At 42.4% G+C, this 27,715-nt stretch overlaps 1 protein-coding gene across 1 annotated transcript in view; it reads right to left on the reverse strand.

The window, feature by feature from the left end:
* The window catches only part of LOC145413832 (uncharacterized), a 98,061-nt gene that overhangs the window by 44,210 nt on the left and 26,136 nt on the right, over positions 1–27,715 (reverse strand). Inside the window, exon 3 of the mRNA XM_080283498.1 lies at positions 14,411–14,618. Within this exon, the coding sequence (XP_080139624.1) occupies positions 14,411–14,618 (208 nt within the window). The remainder of the gene's footprint in view (positions 1–14,410; positions 14,619–27,715) is intronic.

The raw sequence follows: 27,715 nt of genomic DNA on the forward strand, positions 1-27,715 counted from the left end.
GTCTCCTAATATTCATCTTCCTCAGTGTCTCCTAATATTCATCTTCCTCAGTGTCTCCTAATATTCCTCATCTTCCTCGGTGTCTCAGAATATTCCTCATCCTCCTTATCTAATCCTCCTCCTCATCTTGCTCACAATCTTCCTCTCTTCTTCTTCATCAGTTTTATAAGCCTCGTAAAAATATCACATTTTCGCTTCAAAGGGGTAACTCAGCGAAACTAGACACCATAAAATAAATGAGAAAAATAAATGCGAAAAGCAACACTAAATAAACCATGAAACTAGGTGGCACTCAGAGAACGCATACCTCCGCCAGTGCCATTGCCATTAAAAAGAATCCGGATCCGGCCCAAATTTTAATCAATTCTTTCTTGGTCCATGGCCCACCCTTCCACAAAATTTCATCAAAATCCGTTCATAACTTTTTGAGTAATCCCGCTAACAAACAAACAAACGTGGGGTAAAACATAACCTCCTTGGCGGGGGTAAAAATAAAGGAAGCCTAGACGAACCACAAAAAAATAAATCTCACAAATAAAAAACCTCAACACCAAAACGAGAAATAAAAATAATACAGGACAAAAAAAAAAAAACTCACTCCAGGATAAACAATAAAACTCACAACAGCACCAAAAATAATAAATAATAAAGGAAGACTAAAGAAACCACAAAATAAAGAGTAAATCTCTCTCAATCCACAAGGGTGAATAACACGCCACTACACAACCTGGATTTAATTCACTGGCGCTGCGGCTGCGTAGATGAAGAGGAGTATTTTTACCGACACCGAGATTGCGTCAATAAGATGCGTTTTTCTCCCCCCCCCCGCAAAAGAAAAAAAAAAATCGTACCTGCAGTCCTCAAAATAATGATGATGATGATGCTGGTAATGGTGATAATAATGATGATAATAATAATTTACAACGCCGGGTGGTAACCATATAACCAAACCATCCATGCTCTCTACGTGTCAGGAAGTGGGTTGGTGGAGGGTTAGTGCCCCTCCCCGTAAAACAAATAACTCAAAGTCAAATGGCCACCCCTTTCGGGATTATGGCGTCTGGCAATATATAAATAATAATAATAATAATAATAATAATAATAATAATAATAAAAATAATAATAATAATAATAATTACTACTACTACTACTACTATTACTACTACGGTGCTACTACCACCACCACTACTACTACTACTACTACTACTACCACTACTACCACAAAAACAGCTAATAATAATAATAATAATAATAATAAATTCACTAGTGCTGTAACATTTCGCTTTTAAGGCAAGAACAGTAAAAAAAAATAAATATATAAAATCAAGGTTCGTCTTCGCGCTGGTTAAGGAAGCTCCCTAGCACCTGTTCTTTTGCGATTTATTTTTGGATATGGCTGGTTAATATCCTCTTGTACGTTATGCAGATTATGGCGATATTGGAAGGATTCTTGTAACACAGGAGAGTAAGGTGTAATAAGCATAACCAATCGCTGTGGGGGAGGTGTTAGGGAGCTTCTTGAAATTATTATTATTATTATTATTATTATTATTATTATATAGATGGTTAATATAAACTTGTACGTTATTCATGCATAATTATGGAATGATTAGACACAGATGAGGATAGTAAGGAGTAATACGCAAAATAAATCGCTTAAGAAGAGGTGTTAGGGAGCTTCCTTAACCTACTAAATACTGGCCAAAGTCTTTATTAACCCGTTCACTATCAAGGTAAATAAAATAGTCAGGTAGGAGGCTTTTGTTCAGACGATTTTGTTCAGATTTTTGTTCAGACGATTTTGTTCATGATTTTTAGATTTTTTTTTCAGATGATTTTTAGATTTTTTGTTCAGACGATTTTGTTCAGATTTTTATTCAGACGATTTTCAGAATTTTCAGACGATTTTGTTCAGATTGTTTGTTCAGACGATTTTAAATTTTTTTGTTGAGACGATTTTGTTCAGATTTTTGGTTGAGACGATTTTGTTCAGATTTTTGTTGAGACGATTTTGTTCAGATTTTTCAGACGATTTTGCTCAGCTGAGGAAATCCGGAGTCTTGACCCCTTGACCTAAGATGTCTGAACTTCCGGATTATTTTAACTTTGAAAAAAAAAAAAAAAAAAAAAAACGAAGGCCACAGCTGCAAAAAACCGCTGAATAAAATCGTCTGAAGAAGGAAGACCCCCCAAAAAATCGCGGCGTCCTTCTGCAGAGTAGGTTAATTATAAACCCCTTGGCTGCTATGGACGTCTTTTATTAACATTCAGACGATTCTCAGACGATTCTGTTCAGATGAAGAAAATCCTAAAGTCAGAGGATTAACGCTGAGGCAAAAAATACTCTGTTCACATAAATACCTTAAGTAATATGGTTTTTTTCTTATAAAGCTAAGATTGTGTATGGGAACAGTGTGATTTGATTCTGCTGGAGATGAGAGGAAAGGAGAGGAGGAGAGAGGAGAGGAGTGAAGAGGAGATGAGAAGAGAGGAGAGTAGAGGAGAGAAGAGGAGGGGAGAGGAGAGGGAAGGAAATGAGAAGAGAAGAGGAGAGGAGAGAAAAGAGGAGAGGAGAGGAGAAGAGGTAAGAGGGCAGAGGAGAGGAGAGGAGAGAAAAGAGGAGAGGAGAGGAGAAGAGGTAAGAGGGCAGAGGAGAGGAGAGGAGAGGAGAGGAGAGAAGAGAAGAGAGGAGAGGAGTAGAGAGGAGAGGAGAGAAGAGGGGAGACGAGGTAAGAGAACAGGAAAACCTATGAGAGAAGAAAAGAAAGAAGAAGAAGAGAGAAGAGGAGAGGAGAGAAGAAGCGGGGAGAGGAAGTAAGAGAACAGGAAAAACTATGAGAGAAGAGAAAAGAAGAGAGGAGAGGAGAAGAGGTGAGGTGATGAGAGGAGAGAAGAGGAGAGAGGAGAAGAGGTCAGAGAATAGGAGAAACTTAAAGAGAAGAGAGGAGAAAAGGACAGGAAGAGAGCAGACAAGAGGAATGAGAGGAGGGGAAAGAAAAGACATGAGAACAGAGTAAAGCCATTTGAGAGGAGAGGAGAGGAAAGGAAAGGAAAGGAGAGGAGAGAAGAGAAGAGAGGAGAAGACATAAGAGATGAGAGTGAGGTGAAGTGGGATGGAAGAGACTATAAAAAGATTGATGAGAGAGAGAGAGAGAGAGAGAGAGAGAGAGAGAGAGAGAGAGAGAGAGAGAATGATAAAACTCACTCTTACATGTCAACTACACAACTACAATGAAACACTCTCACATTCCATATTTTTTTACAATTACCCTATGCACATAAATAGAATGAGTTGTATTATATATATATTTATATTTATAATTTATATATATATATTTTTATCTTACGGTACTCTTTTTATACACATTCATGGACTAGGGGGGGAAATGGTTTTACGAGAGAATAGCATAAAAATATAACACTCTTCATTAAAACTATACAGTGACTAGATTATCTTTTAAGTAACCTGCTTTATATATATATATTTTTACCAAGAGATTTGAACAAGACCACAAGTCGTTTAGTCTACCCTTCCTGCACCTTCGAAGTTTCCATTTTCTTTATCGAGGTCCTTCTTTTTTGTTTTTTGTTTTTTTCCTGGTTTTCTCACTTTCATCCTATTTTTCAAAAAATTTTCGCATTTCAATTTTTTCTCACTTTTTTCTCATTTCTCAATATTTCCTTCTCTTACTGCCTTTATTTTTTTTTTGTCCTATTTCTTCATTTTCCGTATATTAACTTTTTTTCGGTTTTTTGTTTCTCTTTTTTCTTATTATCCCTTTTCTAATATATTTTTTTTCCTTCCCAGGTGCCCCTATCCTTCGCCTACTTTTTTATTTTTTGATTTTTTACTATTGTGCTTGTCTCTATCTTCATTTCTTATTTTCTTTCTCTTTCAGCTCATTATTATTATTATTTTTTTTTTTTCAGTTTTAAGCACCATATGTCTTTTTTCTCTCTCTCTCAGATTTTAACTACTTGATTTCTCCATTATTTTGTTTTTTGTTTTTGTCATGAAGGTAATTGTCTTTTTTCTTTTTTTTGTCTAATTTTTAGCTTCTTGCCTTTTTTTCTTTCTCTATGTTCTGATTTTTACCTGTCATTAATTATCTCTATCCTCGGCTCCTCAATTCCTGATTTTTTTCCAGTTTTATTTACCTTTCTTATTTTTTCTCTAGTTTCTTCCTCTCCTAATTTTTACTTTTTACTTTTTTGTTGCTTTTTTCTTATATATAGATTTTCCTTCCTCTGTCCTTCCTTACTAGATTCTTTCCTCTTCTAGATTTTTTCATTTTTCTTTATTTCCTACTTTTTTCTTTTTTGCGTTTTTTTCAGTGTCGATTTTGTAGTGAATTTTCCGTCTATTTTTCTTTCCCTCATTTTGTAACCTTTTTTCCCGTCTTCTGTTTTTTTTCCACTCCACTTCTTTCATTTTCCTCGTCTCTTTTCCTCTTGTCTACTTTCCTTCATCTTCCTTTCCTTCTCTCTCTTCCATTTTCCCTTTCTTCCTTCTATTTCTTTAAAAATTTCCTTGTATTTTCCGTCCTTCTAATTCTTCCTTCCTTACTTCCTTGTTTGTCATTTTTTCCTCGTTTTCCCTTTGCTCTCAATTTCTTTCACTTCAGGACAAAAAAAAAAAAAAAAATCCCATCTCTAAATAGTCCTTTTTTTCCATTCTCTCGTAGTCATTTTTTCTTCGTTTTCCCCTTCAGTTTCCCCTCACTTCAGGAGACGAAAAAAAAGGAACCCAAGGCCTCTACACCCGGCGCCAATCTCATCATTATCAAATTCACGGACAAATTCCCACGTGTGTCAGTCATGAAGTTTGGTCGGCCGTAAAAAAAAAGCGCTGATTTTTTTTTTTTTTTTTTTATAGTTTTCCAGGGCGACCGGAGAGAGAATTTTTGAGATGGGCATATGAGATTTTTTTTTCTAGGTAGGGTTAGGGTTTTTTTCGTGTGTGTGTGTGTGTGTGTGTGTGTGTGTGTGTGTGTGTGTGTGTGTGTGTGTGTGTGTGTGTGTGTGTGTGTGTGTGTGTGTGTGTGTGTGTGTGTGTGTGTTTTATCGGAGGAAGAGAGATATTCCAGCACATACGAATTTTCCAAGGAAGGACAGATAAAATTTTCAACATCTAAACTGTTTTTTTTTTTTTTCTTTCTCTCATACCTATGCTGTTTTCTTTGCACTCTTTGCCACATCTAAGCTACTTTCCTTTCTTTGTTTTCTTTGCCACGTCTAAGTTACTGTCCTTTCCCTGTTTTCTTTGTCACACGAACTAATTTCCTTTGTCTTTGTTTTTGTGTGTACTTTCCTTTCTCTGTTTTCTTTGCCACATATTAACTTCTTTGCTCTCTCGGTCCTTTTTTTTTCTTTTTTTTAACGACCGAAAAATGTCTTTGTCACGCCTAACATATTCTCTTTTCTTGTGCTTGTTATTTTGAACCTCAGTTAAGTCGGCTGCTGAAAGGTGTTTGTCCAAAGAAAACTGATTATATTTGTCTTTCTTAAAACTACACAAGATTTGTTTTGTATCTGGAAAAGTGCCTGATACTTTTCTTATTTCAGTTCATTGTCTTAAAACATTTTCTTTATTAATTACACACAAGGTAACGTGAAATGACTACTGTTTGATTAACTATATCTTTTTTTTTTTAGTTCTTGATAAAACTTTGTCTTTTTTAGTTTCATAGAAGATTCTGTGACCTAAAATAACTAATAATATTCCTTTGACACTGTTAAAACATTCTCATTTTTCTCTGACACACACACTCCTTCATGCTGGAATGATTATCCTGGAAAATTATCGTCTCTGAGTTCACTGGAAACTTCTCTGATCTGGAATGGTTGGTATTTAACACAGTTCCTTGTTATATCATTCTACTTCAGTGTTTACCTTAAGTTTGACACAATTTTACCTTCAGCATAATATATACTGTTTTTCGTTTGACAATACTATTTCTTGTTGGACAATACTATTGCTCTTTTGACAATATGTATTTTCGTTTGACACAATCCTATTTCTCGTTTGACAATACTATTTCTCGTTTGACAATACTATTTCTCATGACAATATTATTTCTCGTTTGACACAATCCTATTTCTCTTCTGACAATACTATTTCTCGTTTGACATTACTATTTCTCATGACAATATTATTTCTCGTTTGATACAATCCTATTTCTCGTTTGACAATACTCTCTTGTGACAATACTATTTCTCGTTTGACAATACTCTCTTGTGATAATACTATTTCTCGTTTGACAATACTCTCTTGTGACAATACTATTTCTCGTTTGACAGTACTATTTCTCGTCTGACACAATACCGTTTTCATTTGACAATACTATTTTTCTTTTGACAATATTTTTCATCTGACAGTACCATTTTTCGTTTGACAGTTTTAGTTTTCTTTTGATACAATGCCATCGTCTTTAAACTTTTTTATATATATTAAGTTCAGTACAAGATTATCTACACTTACATAATTGCTTCTCTACATACAGTTCAGTGTCATGTGTAACTTCTTATCTTCTCTCTGATAATGTACTCTTATTATATTTGACACTGATCACTCTTTAATACTGTTTATCTTTTTTACTGAGTTTAATAAATGCTTTCTGACACCTGTCTTTCTCCCCTGAAACTACCTAACTTTTCCTGAACTACTCACTACATCGCTACGGTATATAATATTCGTTTTACGCAATCTTACGCAGTTCCGTCTCCCTAAACTGCGTATTTCCTCATCTAGCAGTTTCATATATCAGCTTCTATGCGGACAATTGATACTTCTCACTCCTTACAGAATATTCGTTGAAGAGTTAAGAACCTTTGCCATTCCACTGCCATGATGAGTTGGGTCCGTGTCAATCAGTTTCGTCCCTCCTAGAACACACTACATCCTCTCCCAACAGCGTCCTTCATGCTTCCGTGTACCAACATGTCCAGTACTCGTTAATCCATGCATAATACTTAACTCAGGTCCATCTCTAAATCTATATAATTCGTCAGTTTTTTAATTTGCATCCGTGAGTCCAAAATCGTGGTAACTTTGTCGCTCTATAACCTTTTGTGATTCTTTGGTATAAGTCACTCGTAAATCAAAATTCTTCTCCATACATAACTGATAATTTTCTTGTTAGTTTTTTTTTTTTTTTCACATGCTTTTCCAGTCATGTTTACCTGATTTCTTGTCTTTTCTGTGGTGTCGACAGGTACACATCAAAGTTTATTGTCACCTTATTGTCGTAGTTATTTTTTTTAGGCTACAGGTACGAGTCAGCATGCCATTAACAGGTGAGAAGTGTGATCAGGCTCTATACTTAAGGTTCTATATTTTAAAACTACACCAGGATAAGCAATTTTCTTCCTCCTCACCTTCACATGCCACATTTTCGTCTCTATATCCACAAAGTGCATATACATATTTTTTCTTTATAACCGTGTCGCTCTACATTTAAGACTACACCAGGATAAGCAATTTTCCTCTTCGTCACCTTTACATGCCACCTTTTCGTCTCTATATCCACAATGAAACTGCATATACATATTTTTTCTTTCTTACCGTGCCGCTCTATATTTAAGACTACACCAACATACGCAATTTTTTTTTATCCGCACCTTCACATGACACCTTTTCGTCTCCATATCCAAAATTTGAGTCCATATATATTTTCTTACCGTGTCTCTAATGCACATAATATAATCACATTCTTTTCCCTCCTTACCGCTTATTTTGGATTCATTTTTCTGTCAATTGCACCACGCCTTTTTCACAATCTCTCCCTTATTAGTGTAAAAAGTAATGATTTTTTTTTTTCAATTTTATCACCGAGAATCCACCAAAAGGGTCAATGTCAGGTCGAAATGGATGTATATTCACAATCAGCATAACTTCAATATGGGTGAAAATCCTTCCAAAATATATCCAAATTTTTCTTTAAAGGATGGTTTCTTGGCTTCGGGGATGAATGAGGGTCCAAGTCGGGCGAAAATGGTTTAACTTTCTCAATAAAAAGGATTTCAGGATATGTATAGAGTTCTTCAAAAACACGTACATTTTATTATTATTTATTTATTTATTTATTTATTTATTTTTGGTTTGACGGTAAATGTGGGTCGAAGTCGGGCCGAAACTGTTGATCTTTTCACACCTCAGTAAATAAAGTTTAGGTGTGTGTGTGTGTGTGTGTGTGTGTGTGTGTGTGTGTGTGTGTGTGTGTGTGTGTGTGTGTGTGTGTGTGTGTGTGTGTGTGTGTGTGTGTGTGTGTGTGTGTGTGTGTGTGTGTGTGTGTGTGTGAGAGAGAGAGAGAGAGAGAGAGAGAGAGAGAGAGAGAGAGAGAGAGAGAGAGAGAGAGAGAGAGAGAGAGAGAGAGAGAGAGAGAGAGAGAGTGCGTGCATAAAATCCTTCCCAGATCATCACAATTACTTTCACGTGTCTTGGCTCTTGAGGTGTAGCTAAAGCCCTGTCCAGGACCCATATACATATACCCTGTCCTCACGAGCGGGCAATGCCCGCGGCCACAAGCGAGCAGTTTGCCTGTTGACGGGCACAATCGGTGAGCCCGTCAACAGGCAAACTGCTCGCTTGTGCCCGCGGGCAATGCCCGCTCGTGTGGACAAGGCTAAAGGCCCGTCCAGACGATCGAGCAATGCCCGCGGGCACAAGCGAGCAGTTTGCCTGTTGACGGGCTCACCGCTTGTGGCCGTGGGCAAATGCGTAAATTGCCACGGGCAATTTACGCATTTGCCCGCGGGCACAAGCGGTGAGCCCGTCAACAGGCAAACTGCTCGCTTGTGCCCGCGGGCATTGCTCGATCGTCTGGACGGGACTTTAAGACGCCGGAACAACAGCATCATATTCACCTGAGGGAGGGCTGAGGCGATCGATGGGGAGGGATGAAAGGAAAAAATGGGAGAGTACTTTTTCCAATTTTTTTTACTTTTTCTGATATTTCACCTGGATTTTTTTTTTTTTTTTGTGTTACGATAAGGGGATTACATCGTCTCTTCTCGTGTTATATGCTGAGAGGATGAGAGACTGACTAGGAGTGTCATTAAGGTGGAGGGATGATAGAGGATGAGATGGAGGGATGCAGTGAGAGAGAGAGGGTGTGAGTGGACGTGTGGAATGCATGGAGAATGAGAGACTGACTAGGAGAGTGTTTGTGAAGTTGGAGGAGATGATAGATGATGAGATGAAGGAGTGTGAATTGACATATGGATGAAGAATGAGAGACTGACTAGGAGAGTGAACGAGTGAGGTGGATGGGGGAGACAGATGATATTTTGAGGAGAGGTGCGGAGATCTATGAGAGAAGGGCGTGAGTTGGCATGTGGAGAGGATGGAAAATGAGAGACTGACTAGGAGAGTTAGTGAGGGAGAGGGGGATGTTAGAGGATGAGATGGAGGGATGGTGTGGAGAGATATGAGCAAGGGGATGTGTGCTGACATGTGGAAAGGATGGTAAATGAGAGACTGACTAGAAGAATGTAATGTGGAGGGGGGGAAGGGGGAGGGAAAGACGGGGATGAGATGGAGGGATGGTGATACATGAGAGGGGGGGTGGTGAGATGGAGGGGAGGCAGCCAAATGGTAGAGGACGGGGTGACATGGAGGCGATTTGTCTGTGGCCACATCTTAAAAGACTGAGGGGTGTGGCTGTAGATTGATAGACTGAGATTTCAACATTCTTACATTAACATCCTGTCTTTCACGAATTTCACAAGCATTATACACCGTACCATGAAAAACTGACTGCGTTCATTTCATGCAGTGTCTCTGAAAATCCTGTAGCAGGTGAAATACAAGCTTCCAAACTGTTTTTCTTGTATCAGTGTTTTGTCATCCACGTTTTTCACAAGCTACAAGAAACTGATTTTTCCCCTCCCAGTGTGTTCTAATTCTGACTTTCCTTCTAAGTTTGCAACCGTATCTCCCCCTTCTACATCCCGCATCTTACCGTCCTCTCCCATCTCCCTTCTGGCATGTAAGATTCAGTGCTGCCTGTGTTAATGGTGATCAAAATTCGAAACTAAAATACTCAAATCATCTACGTTCCTCACTGGTCCTCGATTTTGTCTTCTGATTATACGTTGGATCTTGGGGTAAGTCTGTGAAAGTAATTGTCTTTTTTTTTTCTTTTTTTTAATGGTTTCCCCTCAAGGCTACCCACTATACTCTGATCACTCGTCCCTTCTCGCCTCCTCTCGCCTCTCCTCTCCTCTCCTCTTTCTGTAAGTCTTTATTCTCGTCTCCTCCTCTCCTCTTGCCTCCTCTCTTCCTCTCGCTTCTTCTCTTTTCTTCTCGCCTCTTCTGTGCCCTCTTCTCACACCAAACTTTCATTTTTGTTTTTCTTTTTTCCGTTACCAGCTTCTCTCAAGGCTAGCAAACACTGATCATAGTTCTTCCGCCTCTTCTATACTCTGCATTATTGTTTGATTGTAAAGGAAGTGTGTGTGTGTGTGTGTGTGTGTGTGTGTGTGTGTGTGTGTGTGTGTGTGTGTGTGTGTGTGTGTGTGTGTGTGTGTGTGTGTGTGTGTGTGTGTGTGTGTGTGTGTGTGTGTGTGTGTGTGTGTGTGTGTGTGTGTGTGTGTGTGTGTGTGTGTGTGTGTGTGTGTGTGTGTGTGTGTGTGTGTGTGTGTGTGTGTGTGTGTGTGTGTGTGTGTGTGTGTGTGTGTGTGTGTGTGTGTGTGTGTGTGTGTGTGTGTGTGTGTGTGTGTGTGTGTGTGTGTGTGTGTGTGTGTGTGTGTGTGTGTGTGTGTGTGTGTGTGTGTGTGTGTGTGTGTGTGTGTGTGTGTGTGTGTGTGTGTGTGTGTGTGTGTGTGTGTGTGTGTGTGTGTGTGTGTGTGTGTGTGTGTGTGTGTGTGTGTGTGTGTGTGTGTGTGTGTGTGTGTGTGTGTGTGTGTGTGTGTGTGTGTGTGTGTGTGTGTGTGTGTGTGTGTGTGTGTGTGTGTGTGTGTGTGTGTTTAGATGTCAAACCTTTTTTGAAAACTGATATTCATTCGATATTTTCACACTGACTGTCCACGAACACCAAAAAACAATCAAAACACCACAGATTTTCACTTACAGTCTTCGTTCAAAACAGACAAAACACCGTCTCTTGTTTATCTCGTTTTTTCCTAATCTCTTATAGTAGGTATGATTATATATATTTTTTTTACATTATTTTTTTTCAAACACCATATCTGATACGCTTTCCCTTGCGTTTTCTTTCTCTTGTTTTTTTTCATGTTTTGTATGTTTGTTTTTGTAATGACGTTTGTGGGCGTCAAAAATATGCCCAAACTACTTTATTTTATTTATTTATTTATTTATTTTTTTACCGTCGTAGAGCTGTATTAAATCGGAAATGGGATAATGTTAAGAGCACCACATGGATTATAGTTAATACCCACACTTTTTATTTTATACAAACGATATGGGCGAAGGATGTTAACTACCCAAATTGTAGAAGGGAAAGGGGAGAGGACGCAGGTAGGTAGGTAGGTAGGTAGGTAGGTAGGTGGGTAGATAGGTAGGTAGGCAGGTAGGCAGGTAGGTAGGTAGGTAGGTAGGTAGGTAGGTAGGTCGGTAGGTAGGTAGGTCGGTAGGTAGGTCGGTCGGTCGGTAGGTAGGTAGGTCGGTCGGTAGGTAGGTAGGTCGGTCGGTAGGTAGGTAGGTCGGTCGGTCGGTAGGCAGGTAGGTCGGTCGGTCGGTCGGTAGGCAGGTAGGTAGGTAGGTAGGTCGGTCGGTCGGTCGGTCGGTCGGTAGGTAGGTCGGTAGGTAGGTCGGTAGTTAGGCAGGTAGGTAGTAGGTAGGTAGGTAGGCAGGTAGTAGGTAGGGAGGTAGGTAGGAAGGTAGGTAGGGAGGTAGGTAGGAAGGTAGGTAGGCAGGTAGGAAGGTAGGTAGGCAGGTAGGCAGGTAGGTAGGTAGGCAGGTAGGTAGGTAGGTAGGTAGGCAGGTAGGTAGGTAGGCAGACAGGTAGGTAGGTAGGTAGGTAGGTAGGCAGGTAAGCAGGTAGGTAGGTAGGTAACACGATGGAACAGAGAGGGGGGAAGGAGTAGCGAAGGTCTGAATTGTAAAACCAAATTTCTTAAAACAACAATGATGATAAATTTCTCACTCACCCAGGCGATAATGGGGGAAAGTTTGAATTGTAAACTAACCGAAATTTCTGGAAAAAAAAACAAAAAACAAAAAACAAAAACAAAAATGGTATCAGTATTCTCACGGACCAAAAATCACACCCATACTGTCCCCTACTGTCCACCAATTTTCCAAAAGATGATGTTACAGTATTTTTCATGGATCCCAAAGAATTTTCATATATACTGCAGGTTGTAATGCATGTCAAGGAATTCCCATATACCATTTTTCACCCTCGTTTCAACCCATATTCTCTCTCAAAAAAAACTCCTAAGTGTTTTTTTATATATATATTTTTTTTTTTACTGCTGTTCTTTCACTGCCAAAACACTCTAACTTTTTTTTTTTTTTTTTTTTTTAAGTCTTTGATTTTTCGAAAGATTATGAAGTGAAGGTTTTTATGGATAGTGTAATCTGGTATAATACTTTTCACCGTGGATTACTTTTCACCGTGGATTACCTTAACTGTCGATTACTTTCCACTGGATTACTTTTCATTGTGGATTACCTCTTGCTGCAGATTACTTTTCACTGGATTACTTTTTGCTGTGGATTACTTTTTGATGTGGATTACATTTACTGTCGATTACTTTTCACTGGATTACTTTTCATTGTGGATTACCTTTACTGTCGATTACTTTTCAGTGTGAATTACTTTTCACTGGATTACTTTTTGCTGTGCATTACATTTTGCTGTGCATTACTTTTCACTGTGGATTACTTTTTGCTGTGCATTACTTTTTATTGGATTACTTTTCAATGCGGATTACTTTTCACTGTGGATTACTTCTGATAATTACATTTTACTGTTAATTACTCTTCTTATTACTTATGATAATTACTTTTTGCAGTTACTTTTCTATTACTCTTCACCTAATTACTTTTTACTAAGTACTCAGTCACCTAATTACTTTTACTCTTCACCTTATTACTCTCCACTTAATTTCTTTACACTAAATTACACTTAATTACTTTTCACTGTTCCTTCTGTTCACTTCTTCCTCTCTGTGTGTACTCTGTTCATGTACATTTTTTTTTTTTTATAAGTAATTACATTTTTGGAATTTTTTTTTTTTTAACTTTTTTTTCTGACACCGGTCCTCCTCCTCAGATCCCCTTCATCATGTTGTGTTGTGTGTGTTTTGTGTTATGGAGATAGATAGATAGATAGACAGATAGATAAATAGGTAGATAGATAGACAGCACTGATAATAATAGGTGGACAGACATAAATAAGTGGACAGACATAAATAAGTGGAGAGAGAGAGAGAGAGAGAGAGAGAGAGAGAGAGAGAGAGAGAGAGAGAGAGAGAGAGAGAGAGAGGAGAATTTGTAAGCAAAATACAAAATGAATTCAGTTTTGATGGAAGATGCAAAAGGAAGAAAACAGACTACTAATCATTACTAAAATAATAATAATAATAATAATAATAATAATAACAGTAGTAGTAGTGGTAGTAATAATAGCAATAATAATAGTAGTAGTAGCAGTAGTAGTAGTAATAATAATAATAATAATAATAAAAATAATAATAATAATAATAACAATAATAATAATAATAATAATAATAAAAATAATAATAATACTAATAAAACCAACATAACTTAGGTAACTTTATTTTACCATTAAACGATTTTTACTCAGGTAAGAAGGGCCTCGGGGTGAAGGGGTAACTGAAGGGTTTATTTAAGCCCCCTGAGGGTCCACCAGCCTCTTCCAAGACTAAGAAAATTGTCTTGAGAAGGTAATAAGAAAATAAAGAAAAAGGACTCAATCTGCAGGGACTTAATTAGGGAAAAGGTGTTGGACTGAGACGCCCTTTAAAAATGGTGGTTTGTTTTGTTTTTTTTGTTTTGGTTTTAGTTCCTGTTGTTTTTGTTGTTTTGGTTGTTTTGTTTTTGTTTTTATTTTCTTTGTTGTAGTGGTGGTTCGAGGTACTGCTAAAACAAATTGGACTGTTAATGCCGTTGTTGTTGTTAGTGTTGTTTTTGTGGTCGTGGCTGTCGGTGTCATTGCCGCCGTTGCTTTTCTTTTCCTGGGTATGCCGGAGTGACAGCCTCGGTTCCAGCTCTCAAAACAACGTCTCCTCTCCTTGAAGGCTGTTGCTGTCAGTGTGGTGGCTGTCATGATCCTTGGTGTTTTGCTGCTGTCTTTCTTTCCGCTGCTGGCTTAAGTGACAGTTCAAGCTGCACCTCAAAACAAATTCGTCTCTCTATGAATGCTGTTGCTGCTGTTGTTGTGGTTGTCGTGGTCGCTGCTGTTGTTGTTGTTGTTGGTGCTGGTGGCTGGGGAGGAGGGGGAGTGGCAGTTTCCCCCATCGGAGTTAGAGGGGGACTTGTTGGGGAAGAGTTGGTATGGCTTATCCTCCCCCCTCATCTCACACACCACGTTCGTCAGGGCCATGATGTAGTTCTTGGCTAGGGTCAGGGTTTCGATCTTGGACAGTTTCCTCTCGCGTTTCACGTGTGGAATGACCTCTCTCAGGGCCTGGGGAAGAGGGAGACGATCTAGGCACGTGGCATTACTAGGAACGTGGTAGGATTGAAGGAGCAGTGGAGGTAGAATTGAAGGAGCAGTGAAGGCAGAATTGAGGGAGCAGTGGAGGTAGAATTGAAGGAGTAGTGAATTCGACAAAGAAACAATGCCAGGAACTTGGTAGGACTGAAGGAGCAGTGGAAGTAGAAACGAAGGAGCAGTGAAATGTGATTGAGGGACACTGTCAAGGAACGTGACAGTACAAGGAACGTAGTAGAATAGGAGTGAAAGGTGACAGTGTAGAGATATAGGGGTGACAGCATAGACAGGGAACATCTATAAGCTTGGCAGAAAAAAAAAAAAGAGCAGGATTGAAAGGTGACAGTCTTGAAATATTATAGGAACAGCTTAGAAGGGTAAATATCTAGGCACTTAAACATCTAGGAACATCTAAGAAATCTGTGGAGGGAATGGGAGTCACTTGCCCATTCGCGATACGGCGTAGGGGGGGGGGGAACGTAAACTCTCTCTCCTTCCCACTCCACCTACTTGAGTCCCCCCTCGCACACTTCCAGCCACAGACTCCTCCCCCTAAGTAACTCCCGAGAAACACTGATTCTGCTCCAGCCATGAGGAATTTAGAAGGGGGGAAAAGTAACCGGGGAAAAGTATAGGAAATTGTCTATAAATGTGATAAAAGTGGGTAATTAGAAGCAGGAAAAACAGGAAAAGGAATCTAGGAAACTTAATGGCCTAGAAATGTGATGAAGTTAGTCAAAAGCAGGAAAATTAGCAAGAAAAGTAACGGGAAAAGGAGCAGGAAAATTAGTCAAGGGAAATAAGGTATAACAGCCTTGACAGGGGCACTCAGAGAGGATATACCCCTTCCAGGACAGAAAATACACCGCCTTTTGACTATTTTCCACACACAATTTATGAAAAAATCCCTATGATGAGCCTCTGTCATAATAAAACACCTTGCAGTTCCATCTAATAGCTTTTCCACAAAACAGCAGACAGAGAAAAGAGACAGATAGACAAAAAGACAGAAAAACAGACAGAAAGAAAGACAGACAGAAAGAAAGACAGACAGAAACAGATCGACCAACAGACAGACAGACAGATACTGACAGGCAAACAGAAAAAGCCAAAGACAGTCTCCTAGGCGGGAAAAAAATAAAAAAATAAGCTGTCTAGATAAATTAATAAGCCAGAAGCCACAGCAAAGAAAAAGAACCTAGAAACGACGCTCTAGAAGGCAGAGCTCCAGAAACGCAAAGCTCTAGGAACACAAAGCTCTAGGAACACAAAGCTCTAGGAACACAAAGCTCTAGAAACGCAAAGCTCTAGAAACATAAGGCTCTAGAAACACAAAGCTCTAGAAACACAAAGCTCCAGAAACTCAGTGCTCTAGAAACGTAAAGCTCTAGAAACACAAAGCTCTAGAAACATAAGGCTCTAGAAACTCAAAGCTCTAGAAACACGAAGCTCTAGAAACGCAAGGCTCTAGAAAATGGGGTCCCGTAGTGCCCAGGTAATAGATGTGAAAAAAGAAAAAAAAAAAAAAAAAAAAAATCCACCACATGAAAACCTTCCATATATAAATAATTTTTCTTTTTAATTCTGCACACTTCAGAGGGACTGGCGGTGGAGAGGGGCGCCGTCACGTGGTGGCACTGATATAACTGGGCGGTGGAGCTGCCTGGCTATACACACGTCCCTCAACTACCTTCCCTATCCCCCGAAAGGACGATGGTGGGGGACAGGAAGGGGGTAACTCTTTCATTCAGAACAACAACAACAACAACAACAACATCCACTACTACTACTACTACTACTACCACCACCACTACTACTACTAATACTACAGGATTTTTTCACGTTAAACTTACAACTACAGGGAGCGGTTCGCAACTCTTTTTCCTTGGCTATTTATTTTACATTTTACGCCTATGTATTTGTATCCTAACTGGCTTTTAGATAGGCCGTAACTCCTTTTCACTGGCGACTTATCCTACACATTACACCTTAATATCCTCCTGTGAGTTACTGATTCAAAGTAGATATGAAATAGATAGAGAGGGCATACACGAGAAGAATAAGGGATAACGCGCTGAAAAAATCGCTCAAGGAAAGATGCAACGAAGCTTTCTCTGCCACTCAAAATACGGGCTTAGATAAGGTGTAAGTACGTGTGTGTGTGTGTGTGTGTGTGTGTGTGTGTGTGTGTGTGTGTGTGTGTGTGTGTGTGTGTGTGTGTGTAACTGTGTATGTATATTTGCACGTGTAAGTGTATGTATGCAGGCCTAAAAGCATCCTATACACAAAGATGACATGCCCGCCAAAGTGCAGACTCTGGACATGAAAGCAAACACGGACATCCACACACTCAAAAATATATGTCACCCCTCACCCCTCCCTCACCCCCTCACAGACCCCCCTCACACTCCCTTCCACCCCACCATTCCTCCCCACCCTGACTTTCCCACTCCCTCACCCGCACACTTACAAGTACCCCACACACATACCTTCATTCTCCCCACATGACCTGTATCTCATGCCCTCCCTCATCTTCACCCCATCTCCCCCCACCAATACACCTTCACCCTTACCCTTCACCCTCACCCCACTCCCCCATCCTCCCCATTCTATCATCCACCAACTCCCATCCTCACCCCCACTCACCCTAACTCCACACTCTTACCCTTCCCCCTCACCTCCACCCACACCCTCATCCACCATTCTCCCCACTCCATCACCGAACAGTCCCCACCCTAACCCTCAACCCCACGCTCATCCCCACCCACCAGCTTCTACCCACACCACCCACATCCCTAACCACTGTTCTCCCCACACCCTCACCTCTCACCCACACCCCTACTCACCATTCTCCCCACTCCACCACCCCCCATCCAACCACGCTCACCCACCCAAACCCCCACCTAGCCACCATTCTCCCCACTCCACTCCATCACCCCCACCCTCACCCCAACGCCCCCTCCACCACCAAACCCAGAAAGGCGAAATGTGAATCTTGAGGGGTAGGGATGTGGATTTGTGGGGATTCGAATCGAGGTCCCAGATGTATGAATATTAAGTCTCTTGCTGTGTGGAGTGTAAACAGAACAGAGCGTCGTGTTTCCTTAAATCAATTTGCCTCCATATATATATTCAAATGCTGCAGATTCACCTCGATAGGGGGCCCACAGAAAACGCATACAGGGAGAAAACGTGGGAGGGAATGTATGCGGCTGGAAAACAGATGAAACCAAGTAATGTATGCTGAATGAAAGACGCAGGAGAAAACGTATGCCGGATAGAAAACAGAAAAAAACGTTCAAGAAAATGTATGCTGGATAGAAAACACAGGAAAACGTTCAAGAAAATGTATGCCGGATAGAAAACGCAGAAGAAACGTTTAAGAAAATGTATGCTGCATCGACAACACAGAAAAACGTTCAAGGAAATATATGCCTGATAGAAAAACAAGGAAGACATGTTCAAGAAAATTAATGTTAAAAGGGAAAGAAGGCAGTTTTGTATTTTTTGCAGACTATACGCTTTGCTGTAGATTGCAAGCTGATCAGATCTTACAAAAACCAATAAAAGGTACTCCATAAATGACTTAAAAATTTTTGGACATTTTCTCCTTCGTGCACTCACAAGGTAAAAAAAAAAAAGAAAGAAAGAAAGAAAGAAAAACAGCCTCAAGTTCCTGTGCATTTAGTTCTTTCATCTTAACTTGGCTCAGATTTTCGTCCTTTTGCCTCTTCACGTGACTCGGTGGCAGAAAAAGAGGATGCTACAGTTCTACATCCCTACCATAGCACTTCTTCGTGACTAGCACCCTGTTCTAGTTTGACCTACTGTTACAGCACTGAAGATGAAGAGATGGCAATTTTAGGCTAAGATGGAGTGAAATGAGTATAGTAGGTGGTCAAAGTGTCCCTAATGATGGTGATGATGATGATGATGATGATTAGTTTGCACATTGCTCTCTACTACAAACTCCAGTGGTCGTAGCTTGTGTGTTTCGTGGACGGCTCAGTCGGCTGGTGTGGGCGTGGTTGTGGCATCAGGAATAGGAAGTGCATAAATAACGCAGGAAACATACTGATAACGAAACCACACGGGAACTCACATTCCATTACCATTTACCATCCACTGTCCTCATCCACTCCAACTGTTATCTATCAATCACCCACACCAACTTCCTCCTCCACACCCACCTTCCTTCCTCATCTCCCCTTCCCTCCACACACAACCTCCCCCTTTCCTCTTCCTCATCTCTCACTCTCTCTCCCTCCCCTCTCCCCTATCTTCTCCACTTCCTCCTCTCTCCCACCTCTCCTCTCTTACATCCACAGTCTACTATCTCACCCTCGCCCCACACCCTATCCCTCCCACATCCCTCTCTCACACCCACTCACACACCCATTGCTTTTCTCCCACTCCCCATTCCTCCCACTAATCACAACCCAGTCCCCAGCCCGCCCCCATTCCTACTACCACTAATCACAACCCAGTCCCCAGCCCGCCCCCATTCCTACTACCACTAATTACAACCCAGTCCCCAGCCCGCCCCCATTCCTACTCCCTCTCTTACTCCCAATCCCACTGTCTCTCTACTCCAGCTTTTCTCCACTCCATCTCTCTCTCTCACCCACAATCTCACTCACTTTTTTCTCCCCTCTCACTCTCTCCCACCCCAATATCACTCTTCACTCTGTCTCTCTAATCCCTCTTTTCTTCACCCACACTCCCTCTCTCCCACACATATCCCAATCATCTCCCCATCTCTCCTCTTCTGTCCCCTCTCTCCCACCTCAATCCTCCTCTTCCCACTCCCCACTCCCCCAGCTCCACTCCCTCTCTCCTGCCCCCATTTTTACCTCTCCATTTCCACCCCATCCCTACTCCCCATCCCATACTCCCCACACCCCATCCTCGCCTTGGGCCGGAGAGTGATGGGACCTAAGTGGATTTAAACACCAATGAACTCACTCCCAAAAAGACGAAAAAAAATGAAAAAAAATGATGAATGGAATTAGCAAGCCTTATAAGCTGGGAGGACAAAGGGCAGTAATCTCGTGAGGTTAGGAAGGTTACTAACACCTCTTCCTTACCGATTTATTTTCGATTCTGCTCCGTTACTATATTCTTGTGTGTTATGCAATCTATGTCGATACTGAAAAGACTTAAGAAGCAAACTAGGGGATACTAATGAGTAGTTTGGAGAATAAATCGGAAAGGAATAGGTGTTACGGAGCCTCCTTATCAGGCGAGAATACGTGCCAAAACCTAAACCTTTATTCTTATATTTACTAGATTATTTATTTTTTACTTTACTCTTCCTCCTCCCAGACTATGGCTCCCTAACACCTCTTCCTTAGCGATTTATTTCTGGATATGGTTGGTTAGTATCCTGTACGTAATTTAGGCTGAGTATGGCTATATTGGAAGGATTTATTTAAAAGGTCAGTAAGGTGTAGTAAGCAAAATAAATCACTTAGGAAAAGGTGTTAGGGAGCTTCAACTGAATAAAATCAAGACAAGACTGAAATTACAGCCACAGTACTGAAGGGGTTACATGTACACTCAGTCTTTGTCCTAACTTTATTACCATAGTACTTTTTTTTATGGCTACGCAAAAAAATAAATCGCTTGAAAATTCTGTTGCGACAAAGCGTAATGCAAGAACGATCGGGAGGTGAATTGAGTTAGGGGGGTATTCAGTGGTGTGCCTGGACCTGCCTACCACTTACCTACCACCTACCACTTACCACTTACCTACCACTTACCACTTACCTACCACTTACCACATATCTACCACTTACCTACCACTTGCCACTTACCTACCACTTACCATTTACCCACCACTTGCCACTTACATACCACTTACCACTTACCTACCACTTACACCCACCTACCACTTACACCCACCAAACACTTACACTCACCTGCCTGCTACTTACACTCGCCCACTACTTACACTCACCTACCTACCACTAATACTCACCTGCCTACCATTTACACTCACCCACCACTTACATTCACCCAATACTTACACTCACCTACCACTTACACTCACCTATCACTTACACCCACCTACCTACCACTTACACTCACCTGCCTACCACTTACACTCACCTGCCTACCACTTACACTCACCTACCTACCACTTATGTCACTTATTTTTCATTCATTCCTTCATTAGACATTAGTTTTTACTCTTGAAGCATACACGAAAGAGAGGTTGAGAGAATAGTCACGAAGAAGTGCTAGAGAGAGTTGATCATAAGGATCTAAATCAAATTCTTTTGTACTCTAACTTGGCCTAAAATTGTCATCTCTCCACCTTGAATGCAGAAATATGGCAATAGATTAACACTAGTCACGAAGAAGTGCTATGGAGCTGTACTTATAATGAGCTATAGTCACGAAGAAGTGCTATGAAAAAGGTAGAGAACCGTAGTATTATTTTGTCAATGAGCTACGTGAAATAAGCTACAAAAAGACGAAAATCTGGGCCAAGTTAAGGTGAAAGATCCGTAGGCTGTGTAGAAATAATATGGTCCTAGTCACGAAGAAGTGCTATGGAGAAAATCAGTATTAGGTGTACTGGGTAGGTATGATATTGGGTCCCTTCTGTTGCCATGACTACAAAGAGTTCTGCACACCTTTGAACGTCCATCAGAGAGAGAGAGAGAGAGAGAGAGAGAGAGAGAGAGAGAGAGAGAGGGAGAGAGAGTGGTGTGTGTGTGTGTGTATTCACCGGGTCGGTCAGGATCACTTGATGGTCGTGATGGTCAGCTTTTACCCTCCCGGAAGGGAGCTGAGAGCTCATATAGTCCGATCTAAGGGCAAGGCTGTGACCTTCACACACGCACACACCCGTCCCCTTGCTCAAGGGGGACAGTAACCACCCACTTCGTCAGTGAAACTTTTCGCAACCTGAGCGAGGCGCGAACTCCCGTCCACCAGTTGGCAAGCGAGAACGTTACCACTGCACCAGTGTGTGTGTGTGTGTGTGTGTGTGTGTGTGTGTGTGTGTGTGTGTGTGTGTGTGTGTGTGTGTGTGTGTGTAAAAGACGTCTTATGCAAAAAAAAAATAGGTTAGAGAGAGAGAGAGAGAGAGAGAGAGAGAGAGAGAGAGAGAGAGACGGGGGGGCTGACTCTCGGGCGAACATGAATGCGTATTAGTTATAAGGCGAGGGGAAGCTAGTGATCCCGTGGGGGGGAGGGGAGGGGAGGGGAGGGGAGGGAGGGGAGGGGAGTGGAGGGGAGGGGAGGGGAGGGGAGGGGAGGGGAGTGGAGGGGAGGGGGAGGGGGAAGGGAAGAGGGGTCTGGAACAGAGTGGAGTGTACTGTCTATATTCATCTATCTATCCATCTATCTATATCTATCTATCTATCAGGAGGTAAGAAGTACAGGTAATATTACTGATGGAACAAGGTCAGAGGTCAGGGGAGGCAATTAATTACATTAGTTCAGGTATTAAAAGTATTATACACACACACACACACACACACACACACACATTCTCTCTCTCTCTCTCTCTCTCTCTCTCTCTCTCTCTCTCTCTCTCTCATCTCTTGGCTCTCAATCATACTTTAAAATTTGGTGTTATTCCATTTAATACTTTTTTTTAAATTACGTTGCGAACAGACAGACAGACAGACACAGACAGACAGACAGACAGATGGAGACAAAGACTAACAGATGGAAACAAATTGACAGAACAACCAGAGAGACAGACACAGAAGGCAGATCGAGAAAGACAGACATAAAGAAGACATATCCACACACACACACACACACACACACACACACACACACACACACACACACACACACACACACACACACAGAAGCAGACAGACAGACAGACAGACAAACACAAAGACAGAAAAAAGACAAAAAAAAGACAGACATTCAGATAGACCAGACAGACAGAGACAAATTAAATCTAGTTCCAAACCTGCCCACCTTGGCGTAGGTAATAAAGGACAGGTAATAATTAAAGGACAGGTAATATGGGACAGGTAATAAAGGACAGGTAATAAGGGACAAGTAATAAAGGACAGGTAATAATTAAAGGACAGGTAATAAGGGACAAGTAATAAAGGACAGGTAATAATTAAAGGACAGGTAATAATTAGAGGACAGGTAATAAAGGACAGGTAATAATTAAAGGACAGGTAATAAAGGACAGGTAATACAGGTGAGGGTCACACAGGTGGTGGTGAGGCCTGGGTCCACGCAAACACACCCACGCAAGCTAAGAAAAGCCCTCACGTCACGCACGCACGCACACACACACACACACACACACACACACACACACACACACACACACACACACACACACACACACACACACACATTCATATAGGTACACATAAACGGATGACCAGACAGACACAGACACAAACACACGACACAGACACAGACACAGACACACACACACACACACACACACACACACACACACACACACACACACACACACACACACACACACACACACACACACGATACACTCTGGTGGGGAAACTACTACATAATAGATAGATAGATAAATAGATAGATAGAGAGACAGATAGAAGCAGGAAGTCAAATGATGAGAAGGTGTTGTGTTTGCGAGAAGCGAGCAGCGCTAAACATGCTTACACGGGGGAAAGCTGACGACAGCGGCCAGTAAGGAGATGATTCAGTTAGCTGTCAGCAGTCCTCTCGTGAGAAAGTTCTGTTGCCATGAGGAAGATACGTGACACACACACCCTACTACACGAGATTTTAGGAAAGAGAGTTTAGAAGGAGACAAGCGACCCTAGAGAGAGGTCGAGACGGAGATTAGCTTTAGAACAGAGAGAGAGAGAGAGATAGCGAGACAGGGAGGTAGCTACCCAGGACTTATACTATTATACCTGTTTAATATTTCCAAGACAAATAAAAATAGTCCCATACTATTCTTTACCTCTCCCGTCACTACATGACATCTGGTGGGGAAACTACTACAAGATATAAAAGCCGCTCGACCACAAGTCTAAAATATACTTCTCTACAATTAACTACAAAGTCTTTATGACAAATACACCCACGAGAAGAATACATACAAAGTCTCTGAGGAGGTTAGGTTAGAGTGAGAGAAGGGACGGGGGGGAGAGGGGAAGAAATTGGGGAAGGAGGAGGAGGAGGAGAGGTAGGGAGGGAGGAGGAGATGAAGGGAGAGAGGAGGAGGGAGATGGGGAAGGATAAGAGGGTGAATGAAGGGAAGAGTAGGAGGGTGAATGAGAGGAGACAGGAAGGGAGGAAGAAAGGGAGGGGAAGATGAGGGGTAAGAGGGAGGGGAAGGAGAGTGGAGGGAAGGAAAGCATGAAGGAAGGGAGGGGAAGAAGAGGGGAGGAGAAGAAGGTGGGATTGGGGAAAGTTTGGAAGAAAGGGGAGGATGGATGGAGTGGGGGTAATGAAGGGAGTGGGGGTAACGAAGGGAGTGGGGGTAACGAAGGGAGTGGGGGTAACGAAGGGAGTGGGGGTAACGAAGGGAGTGGGGGTAACTAAGGGAGTGGGGGTAACGAAGGGAGTGGGGGTAACGAAGGGAGTGGGGGTAACGAAGGGAGTGGGGGTAACGAAGGGAGTGGGGGTAACGAAGGGAGTGGGGGTAACGAAGGGAGTGGGGGTAACGAAGGGAGTGGGGGTAACGAAGGGAGTGGGGGTAACGAAGGGAGTGGGGGAGGAAAAACAAAGAAAATGCAAGAAAACAAGGACAAAAACAATCACATCCCCTCTGACGTCCACACACACACACACACACACACACACACACACACACACACACACACACACACCTCTATACACCACATTCCCTGGAGGGTGGGTAAAGTAAGATGGGGGGAGGGGGAGGGAGAACGGGAGGGGGAAGGGAGTAGGGGAGGGGGGGGGGAAAGACAGGGAAGGAGGAATGAAGAATAAGGGAAAATTGAGGAAGGAAAAATGAGGGAGGGAGGAGGGGGGGTTGGGGAGTGGAGAGGTGGGGTGAGGAAGAAGGGGGAGAAGACAAGAAGACAGGTAGAGGAAGGAATGGGGAATTGGTGAGAGGTGAGGAAGAAAGAAGAAAGGAAGAAAGAAAAGAGAAGAGAGGAAGAAGGAAAAGAGGAGAGAGGAAGAAGGAAGAGAGAAGAGGATGAAGAAAAAGAGAAGAGAGGACGGGAAGGGAAAGAGGCGAGAGGAAGGGAAGGGAGAGAGGCGAGAGGAAGAAGGAAAAGAGGAGAGAGGAAGAGAAGAGAAAGCGTGAAGAGGTGAGAGAAGAGGAAGAAGTGGAGTGAGAGGAGGGAAGGAAAGTCAAGAGAAGGAAGGGGAGGATAAGAGTGAGGGGAAGGAGGGGAAGGGAAGAGATTTGAAGGAAAGGAAGGAAAAGGCAAGGATGGGGAGGAAAAAGAGACTGAAGGGAAGAGAGAGAGAGAGAGAGAGAGAGAGAGAGAGAGAGAGAGAGAGAGAGAGAGAGAGAGAGATACGATGACTGAGGGAATTGGCCTACAACGAGGGTGTGTATGAGGGTGGGAGGGAGGTGGGGGGTGGGAGATGAGGGGTGGGGGGCTCCTGAGGGTGGGGGGCTCCTGAGGGTGGGGGGTGGGAGATGAGGGGTGGGGGGGCTCCTGAGGGTGGGGGGGAGTGGGGGAGGCGTGAGAGGAATATACATCACCTCCCCAGGGCCTCTCACGGGAGGGGGGGTCAGACAAACACTCTCATATATGCTGATAAAGGCTACTCAATACTTTGGGGTGGCTCTGTACAGGCTGGGAGTCAGGGAGTACATAGGCTGGAAGTACATAGGCTGGAAGTACATAGGCTGGAAGTACATAGGCTGGGAGTACATAGGCTGGGAGTACATAGGCTGGGAGTACATAGGCTGGGAGTACATAGGCTGGGAGTACATAGGCTGGAAGTACATAGGCTGGAAGTACATAGCCTAGAAGTACATAGCCTAGAAGTACATAGCCTAGAAGTACATAGCCTAGAAGTACATAGCCTAGAAGTACATAGGCTGGAAGTACATAGGCTGGGAGTACAGAGGCTGTGTGTGTGTGTGTGTGTGTGTGTGTGTGTGTGTGTGTGTGTGTGTGTGTGTGTAAGCAAAGACAGAGGTGTACATACAAATTAGAGAGAGTGCATGGCGAACGTGAGAGAAAAAGTGAGAGAGTGACGGAAGTGAGAGAGTGACGGGAGTGAGAGAGAGAGAAAATGAAAGAAAGAAAATATTGAGGTTGAGATGGAGGGGCAAAGAGATGAGAGAGAGAGAGAGAGAGAGAGACTGTCGAGGATAAATAAAAAAGCGAGTGAGAGAGTGAGTGAGTGAGGATAGCAGAGGATAGTTTGGGTGATTCTCTCTCTCTCTCTCTCTCTCTCCCTTCCCAGTTTCTCCTTTCTATATCATTACTTTTTCTCTCTCTTCCTGTACTGCCTGACTCTCTCCCGCTTCACCTCTCTCTTTTCTCTCTCCCTCTCTTTCCTCCCTGCCTCACCTACCTCCCTCAGCCCTGCCTCCCTCTCTCTCCTGCCTCACCCTTCCACATCCTTCCACATCCCTACCTCTCCCCTACCTAACCAACTCTCCCTCTACCCCTGTTTCACCTCTGCCTAAGCAACTCTTCCTACCCCTGTCTCACCCTGCCTCGCCCTGCCTCTCCCTGCCTCGCCCTGCCTCTCCCAACTCTATTTATTACCTGACAGTGGATCATGTTATTCATAAGTCCGCCGACACCTGATCCCTTCTTTCTTCATAATGCTTCCTCTTTCCTCCTCTTCCTCCTCCTCCTCCTCTTCCTCTACCTGTTCTCTCTTCTCCCTCCTTTTTCTTCCTTAACTTCCTCTTCTTTCACTTTATCACTTTCTTTTTCATTCACACCTGTCTTCCTCCTCTTCACCTTCGTATTCCCCTTCCTCTTCCTCTTTCCTACTCCTCTTCTACACTTTTTGCTCTCTTCTTTTTCCTCTTCCTCTTATCCTTTAATTTTTCTCTTTTCCTCCTCTCCTCCTCTTCCCCAATACTTTTCCCCTTCCTTCTTTACTCCTCCTTATCAATTTATCTCTGTCCTCTTCTTTCTCTTCTATACAATTTCTCTTTCTCTCCTCCTTTCCTCATCTTTGTCCTTCCTCTTTCTTCTCACACCTCTTCCTCCTCCTCCTCCTCTTCCTCCTCTCTTCACTTTTGCATTTTTCCATTTCTACTCTTCCTTTACCTTCTCTTCCTCTTCCTCCTCCACACCTTTTTCTTTCTCCTTTTCTATACTTTCATCCCCTTCTACCTCGCCCTCTTCCTCCTCTTCCTCCCCTTCTTCTTCTTCCTCTCCTTCTTCCTCCTCTTCCTCAACTTCTTCCTCCTCCTCTTCCCCTTCTTCCTTCTCTGCCTCCCCTACTTCCTCCTCTTCCTCCCCTTCTTCCTCCTCATCCTCGCCTTCGTCATCCTCTTCCTCCCCTTCTTCCTCCTCTTCCTCGACTTCATCCTCTTCTTCCTCTTCTCCTCGTCTTTCAGAAACTCTTGGTATTTAAAAAAAAAAAAGTGAACTATGATGTGTGTGTGTGTGTGTGTGTGAGAGAGAGAGAGAGAGAGAGAGAGAGAGAGAGAGAGAGAGAGAGAGAGAGAGAGAGAGAGAGAGAGAGAGAGAGCAACCCTACTCTACGCGTTATATTTTTAGATGCTGACTACTTCCTATCTCTCTCTCTCTCTCTCTCTCTCTCTCTCTCACACACACACACACACACACACACACAAAGTTGAAATTACTAAGAGTAAAGAATATAGCTTTTAATTTCTTTACCACAGTCTCCCCTACGGACAGAAAACGTAGAGAGGCCTTTTACGTTTTCTTTCTGTAGGTCAAACTAGGATGATTGACGATGATGGATGGTGGGTGAATGAGTGAATGGATGATGGATGGATGGATGGATGGATGGATGGATGGTGGGTGGGTGGATGGATGGATGGATGGATGGATGGGTGGATGGATGGATCGGTGGATGGATGATGGATGAATGGGTGAATGGATGATGGATGGATGGATGGGTGGGTGGTTGGATGGATAGGTGGGTGGTTGGATGGATAGGTG

Source organism: Coenobita brevimanus, chromosome 12 (genome assembly GCF_032717465.1).
Source record: "Coenobita brevimanus isolate Jiangsu-jjx chromosome 12, ASM3271746v2, whole genome shotgun sequence".
NCBI lineage: Eukaryota > Metazoa > Arthropoda > Malacostraca > Decapoda > Coenobitidae > Coenobita > Coenobita brevimanus.